At 38.8% G+C, this 7,155-nt stretch overlaps 1 protein-coding gene across 1 annotated transcript; it reads left to right on the plus strand.

Annotated features, from left to right (window-relative positions):
- The first annotated feature begins 19 nt into the window (after nucleotides 1-19).
- Nucleotides 20-5,010, plus strand: LOC121767645 (calcineurin B-like protein 1). The gene is made up of 9 exons (XM_042163971.1): nucleotides 20-226; nucleotides 799-901; nucleotides 1,536-1,618; nucleotides 2,177-2,236; nucleotides 2,902-3,010; nucleotides 3,124-3,176; nucleotides 4,208-4,288; nucleotides 4,419-4,531; nucleotides 4,612-5,010. The coding sequence occupies exons 2-9, from the start codon at nucleotides 823-825 to the stop codon at nucleotides 4,673-4,675; spliced, it is 642 nt and encodes a 213-aa protein (XP_042019905.1). The 5' UTR covers nucleotides 20-226; nucleotides 799-822; the 3' UTR covers nucleotides 4,676-5,010.
- Nucleotides 5,011-7,155: the final 2,145 nt, after the last annotated feature.

Here is a 7,155-nt window from a genome sequence, read left to right on the forward strand (position 1 = left end):
CTCCTCTGCTCGCGCGTCCACTCCACTCACCCCACCTTTTCTGTTCATGTATACTTTCTTCTACTGCTTTTCCGTTTTTGGTTCCCTCACCAACAAATCCAATAGTGTCGCCTTACATCTCAAGGCAATGAACTTCTCAATACCTACAAATTGATGTGCATATCGCCTCTCGAGAGCTTTCACTTTTAGGACTCGATCCCGTTGCCGATTCATTTCCATTTAGTCGGTGAGTGATCAGTTTTGTCTGTTGCTTAACTGGTCCAACGTCGATCGAATGTTTCGATTTAACTGTTTATCGAGGAATTATGCATCGCTTCTTATATTCATGTATATATTTTTTTGGTGTGATTTGCCGAAGGTGTATATAATCAAGGGTTTTGTTGCTTGGAATCCTTAGATTAGGTTTTATGTTGCAATGCGAATCGTTTTCCCTTTGTTGCCAAGTTTGGTAGCTTATTCTTAAAAGGAAGTGCGGTATTCTGAAATCTGTGTTGGGAGCTTAACTTAGCCTGTTGGTTTTTGCTTTCTTGGGAGAAATCTTTGGTTGTTAATTTAAAGTTTGCAGATTCTCTGCTAGCATGGTTTCTTCTCCCGTTGATCTACAATTCATTTTTTTTCTCCCAAACTAATTCATATTTTAGGTGTTTTGAAACTGTTTAACCAAACATCTTCTTGTTCTGTTGTTACAGTAACCATGAGTTTGTTTATATTGGATCACTCATTGAGTAGTTCATTTTAATTTTTTTTTATTGGCTCGGTATTTTGCACGGTTAAGTGAATTTTGATAATGTGTTGTAGCATTGTGGGGATTTATTCCCTCAGATGGGCTGTTTTCTTTCTAAAACAAGAAAGCAGTTTCCTGGACATGAAGACCCTGTTCTACTTGCTTCCCTAACGGCTTGTAAGTAACTTCTCGTTCCCATGTCTTTAGATTGCTTTAGGTTGTTAATCTTAATTTATTCCGTTATAAATGAGAATGGCTTTGTGGCTAAGGCATGTGATATTTCTGTCATTATGGCAAATATACTAATTTGATAATCATTGCCAAAAAATTATGCACAATTATTACTTACCGGTCGCGTAAAATATATTATATATCTTCCACCAAAAAAGTACCATATATGTGTATAGGAGTCTCATTAAATATCTCATTAAGGGAGTCAGCTAATACTCATATTGTTCCTCTCTTGCTTGCTCCATTACTGGGTGTTCGAGTAGTGATGAATACACAATTTCTTCTAAAAGCATTAATCTCTCTCTCTCTTTCAGTGTTTCTGTTCCTTTTTCCTCATTATGGCCTGAAAGCCTGAAAGTCTGAAACTACGGAAACGTGTCATCTTTTGGATTTGTTTCATGATTCATCTCTAAATTACTGATGCTTGTTTAGTTGCTTGATTTTGAGCTTCACATTTCTTTTGTTCACATGCTTTTATCTTTTTGTGCATGAAAAACTCACTAGTTCCTCCAGTTCAGTTGGTATTTTCGTTTCTCTGTAGTTAGAAAGGAAAATTTTACGTGTTGTTCTTGCTTTGCAGTTAGTGTGAGTGAGGTTGAAGCATTATTTGAGCTGTTTAAGAGCATCAGCAGTTCTGTTATTGATGACGGGCTTATTAATAAGGTAAGTTCCAACAGATGTTTACCTTGCCAACTTTCTTTTCTGTATTTGTTTTATGTCTTAATTTTTAGACTGCGCCATTCATAGTAATTACCTAATAGGAGAGTAATATGATTTCTACTGGTCATAGATTAGCAGAATATAATAATATAAAAATCATTATTAAATGGAAAAAAGTTTTAGTCCTCTGGGAGTTAATGTATCTATCATTTCCGTTCTATCTCTTATTTGTGAGTCGATCAGCTAATAGTAAAATTGTCACGATCATGTTATGTAGTTCTAAAAAAGGTGATCCTTTTGTGATATGCTGGCATTATGTATGTAATATTTGTGCTATAATATGTTTCCCTATTTAATGAACTCAATTGCTCATGTGACAAAAAGTATTCCTTCTACTTTTCTTGCTTTCTTTTCTGTTTGTAATATCAGTGCCTTGTCACTTATAATTTCACGTCTTTGTCAGTCAAGATATAATGCATAACTAATGTGCATATCAGAACCTTTTGTCCTCCCTTCTGCGGATATGAACACACCCCATTTCATTTATGTGTATATATGCAGGAAGAACTTCAATTGGCTTTGTTCAAGAATAGGAAAAAGGAGAATCTCTTCGCAAATCGGGTAGGTGACCGAGGCTGGTTATTTCACAATATTTTGGCCAGTGGGCACTAATTGAATATTTTAGATTGTAACATATGATTAGATCAATACTTGGATGCTTGCTCCTATAGGTCCAGGAAAGGATCTTTACAGAGGAATTTTGAGAAAAACTGAGCTTTATGATTCTTAGGTTGAATTGCTTGGACTTATCGTAATATTTAGAGGCTATGTTGATTAAGTAGGTTCTTTTGAGTAGTCAGTTCATGGTGATAGTATTTTGTTAAAATTATAAAATTGGCAGCAAAGGATCAGGATGACAATGAGGAATTAGGATAAACTACGGGATCAACGAAGAAATAAATGTTTTTTTAAATAATCTCTGGTTCGTAAAAACTTATTGACATGCCCTGAAATTTATACTTTTACATTTATGATGCATGATCTTTTAAACATTCAAATGTAAAAGCTGTAAGGAAGTTGATTTTTTTAATATAGATAAAATTGACGTAACGAGCCTCTAATATTTAGATATAGAAAGCACAAACTATGAAGTTGGCGGATCTTTGACAAAATTTTGTAATACCCTCGCGGATACTACTTTCAATATGCCTTTAAGATGGTATCATCTGCTGCATGCTTCTCTTTGATGCTATTTTATTTTCTTAATCTCCTTCTCTTACTTGCAGATTTTTGATCTATTCGATGTGAAGCAAAAAGGTGTAATTGATTTTGGGGACTTTGTTAGATCACTCAATGTTTTCCATCCAAATGCTCCACAAGAGGACAAAATCAATTGTATGGTGACACTTCTTTTGACATAGTTTCCCCTCTTTGTTCTTTTTTCCATTTTCAATCAATAAGTAGCTCTAACTGGTTTCTTTTCTTCCTTTTTGGGTCGGGCATTGCAGTTTCATTTAAGCTATATGATATGGATGGGACTGGATATATCGAACGCCAAGAGGTAATTATTTGTAACTATTTGCATCTTTTGTACTTTCCTACATATGATCAGCTTTATTGATATTCCTCATGCTAAAATGGAGTCAAAAGTGACGGATGATTCATAGTTCTGGACTGAAGTTGGATCTGTTTTTCTTTGTATACTACTATTATCTTTCCATTTTGGCTTACCGTCATCAAAGGCCTAAGTCTTTGTATTATGAATACCAGATCTACATAATTGGTTCCCCCTAACTTGAGAGGCTCAATTGTCAATTCAGTGCTTAGTTTTTTTCCCTTTTCTTTCCGTCTAATAAGAGATCTTCGAATTCTACATTTTTTGAAGCACTGCATTATATATAGTACTAGGGAACATGTGTGTATTAGGTAAGAGACCCTGGTCTAAAACAAATTTTGTTTGGCAAATACATTGCTTTCCCATCTTTTGTTATCTAGTCATACTAACCAATCTTCTTCGTACGAACCATCTCGACCCTTTTATTATATAATGTAATGTAACTGGATTTCGCTTACCATGTGTGAGTATATTTAAGTTCTGGATTCTGGATGAAATCATACATTTTTACACCTGTCTGGAGAACCAATTTTAGGTGATCACAGCATTGTTGCATGGACTGCTGTTGCAGTTGGTGGCCCTTGGCCTACATAGTGTTATCTCTTTATCCTATTATAAATAACACTAACGTTGCTGCTAAAGTGGTAAACTGATAGCTGTTGTGCGTGGAACTTTGATATACTCATACAACATAATTGCTCCTTTGCGTCATTCTTTATTCTTTTTATATTTTAGCATGTGCATTTTGAATCTTGATTCTTCTGCAAAATCTAAACTTTTTCTTATTCCCTTGTTTAAGTTCTTGATAATTCATTCACTACAAGGGATTAGACAACTATCATTATTGGGGTTTTGATTCCTGTGTGTAGTGTGATTATCTGTTATAAAGTGTAGACTGAGGTAATTAGGTTTGTTCTGTCAATTTATTTTCTCTTGAAATCAATCCCAGGATTCTTCATATTTCCTGTTTTTTTTAGGTTAAACAAATGTTGATTGCACTTCTATGTGAGTCAGAGATGAAGCTTGCTGATGAAACTATTGAGATGATATTAGATAAAGTAAGTGGAGTATCACATAATTTACATAAGTTCATTGCTGTGACATTCTTGTGCTTCCTACTACTGCACTGCCCTCTTCCACATCGAGATCTCTAGGTTGTCATGCTTGTTTTAATGCAATCCTTGACAGACATTTGTGGAAGCTGACATCGACCAGGATGGAAAAATAGACAAGTCAGAATGGCACAACTTTGTGACTCGAAACCCTTCGTTGTTGAAGATCATGACACTCCCATATCTGAGGTAATATTTTATTACCTGCCATCTATCCACAATCTCCCTAACTATCTAGGCGGACAATTAATGTGATTCATGGTCTGCAGGGATATAACTACGACTTTTCCTAGCTTTGTTTTCAACTCAGAGGTCGATGAAGTTGCCACATAATTATTGATGCGACCTACCCGTTTGTGAACCATTAGTTTAGAGGATATATTAAGTTGTAATTACAGCACTCATCGATCAATGGCCTAGGCGGATATTGCTGCCTTGTGATTTTTGATGGGGTTGTGGCTGCGTGGAATTTACCTTTCTCCTGTCCCCGCGCAACAATAGAACTCAGCTAGATTGGAATGTTTGTCTTAACGATTGACCTTAGACTAGAAGACCTGAGTGTATTACAAGAGAGGCTGTAGAATGTAGTGGTCTTGTTTCCTGTCTTAACCATAATAACAATTTTCTTATTCTCGAGTGGCTTTATATTTATATTTATTTACTTATAATGTCCTCGCCTAATTTCTTCTATTGTTATTTCACTCTTACAAATTCACTTGCAAGTGCTTGGTGAAAGTCTATTGTTTGTTATTGCGCGCAAGAATATGAACGAAATTCGGAAATTTCGGACATTTAATAAAGGGTAAAAGTGGAATTCGGCTGACAAATATGGTACGATAACGCTCATAGGCCATCTTTAATCCTGTCATTATACCGTCCCTTAAATTACTATTTGCGGGCCCCATTATAATTTTTTACTCCATCCATTAACTAAGGGATGGAACCTGCAACTCTCCGTCCCTTAAATTACTATTCATTCAATTTCATTTTTTATTTTTATTTCCAACCAAATTCAATTAAAAAAACACACTTCATTAAAAATAAAATAAAATTACAACATAAAATTTAAAAAAAAAACATAATTAAAAATCCAAAAAAAATTAAAAATACATAATTTAATTTCCTCCGCCAAAGTTTGCCCAAATGTGCTTCATTAGATCATCTTGGAGTTGGGCGTGGGCGGAAGAGTCACATGTCCTTGCCCAAATAGGCAACCGTTCTTGTATAGACGGATGCACTCCACTTCGAGGCGGACTACTTGCGGTTGAGCTTCCGGGGGCTTCAGGGTCAAACCAATTTCCCGCCTCGGGTCCTTCGTCTTGGACAATCATGTTGTGCAAGATTATCCACGTATACATGATGTCGACCATGCTCTCCATGAACCACGTACGAGCCGGGGCTTTGATAATGTTGAAGCGCGCTTGGAGAACCCCGAACGCCCGCTCCAAATCCTTCCGAGCAGCCTCCTGCTTCTGCGCAAAAAAGCGTCTGCTTTGCGTTCATAGGCCTAGCGCATGTCTTGACGAAGGTTGGCCACTTCGGGTAGATGTCGTCAGCAAGATAGTACCCCATTTTATAGCGCCGGTTGTTAGCGATGAAGTTGATGGTCAGCGCTTTACCATCCAAAACTTCGGCGAAGAGGTCGGATTGGTGGAGCACGTTTATGTCGTTGTTCGAGTGGGGACCCGAAGTACGCATGCCAGATCCATAACCGGTAGTCGGCGACGGCCTCGAGTATAATGGTGGGGTGGGTGCCTTTGTTGCCGCTCGTGTACGACCCCCTCCACGCCACCGGGCAATTCTTCCCTTGCCAGTGCATGCAATCGACGCTGTCAAGCATCCCGGGGAATCCATGCACTTCTTCGTGAAGGCGGAACAGGAACTGACAATCTGTCGTGCTTGGCTTCCGGAGAAATTCGTCGGTGAAGGCTGCCCAGACGCCTTTGCAGAATTGGAGCAAGCACATTCTCCCAGTGTTGTCTCCAATGTGGAGGTATTCGTCCGCAGTTTGTCCAGTCGCAGGCTGACGGATTGCTGCAGTACATTTCTGCAGCGTCGTGTGGCTGGGACGGCCGACAGCGTCGAACCTTTCTTGGAAGAACTCTTCCTGGCCGCCAATGTATTTGCGATGTGGAGAAATAGCGGTTGCCGCATGCGGAAACAACGACGGAAGTAGGTATCTCCCCACACCTGGTTATCGCAGAAGTAGTCGGGGACTAACCTTGCGGCGGCTTCCTCCCGGTTATGATGGATATAAGTCCGGGAGCGTCTTTGGGGCGGCGCGGCTTCCTCCGCCTCCCGACGTCGATCTTCTTCAAGTGATTTTTCCATTATTCGACGCATTTGCTTATACGGATCCATGAGATCGATTAAATTTGATGGAAGAATAAAAGAGAGATGATTTGAGATTAAAATTGGAGAGGAAATGAAGATGATTTGGGAAGAATAGATGTGTAGTTGTATGTGAAATGAGGATGAATTAGGAGTATTTATAGAGTAAAAAATAAAAAATAAAAAAAATGGAAACGGCTATAAAAACGGTAACATTACCGTTTGCCAATTTTTTATTTTTATTTTAATTCAAATTTTAAAAAAAATAATTTATTACGCCAGCGTGACGAATCCCACTCGCTGGCCGGCGAGTGGGCGTCACACATGGCCTGGGAGCGCGCCACATCGACTCGGCGCGTGGCGAGCCGTCTCGCGTTTCGTCACGGCGGAACGGGACTGGTGACGGGTTGGGGGTGGGCTGGTGACGGGACGAGACGCTGCAACGCGTCCCGCCCCGGTTCCGTCACGCAGGAACGAAATAC

Source organism: Salvia splendens, chromosome 15, assembly GCF_004379255.2.
Source record: "Salvia splendens isolate huo1 chromosome 15, SspV2, whole genome shotgun sequence".
Lineage (NCBI taxonomy): Eukaryota > Viridiplantae > Streptophyta > Magnoliopsida > Lamiales > Lamiaceae > Salvia > Salvia splendens.

Bases quoted from the DNA above. Each gene is read 5' to 3' on its own strand.
- LOC121767645 (XM_042163971.1), top strand. From the start codon at position 823: ATGGGCTGTTTTCTTTCTAAAACAAGAAAGCAGTTTCCTGGACATGAA. The intron at 902-1,535 runs GTAAGTAACTTC...CTTGCTTTGCAG, and splicing joins ACTTGCTTCCCTAACGGCTT to TTAGTGTGAGTGAGGTTGAA. The intron at 3,011-3,123 runs GTATGGTGACAC...CGGGCATTGCAG, and splicing joins ACAAGAGGACAAAATCAATT to TTTCATTTAAGCTATATGAT.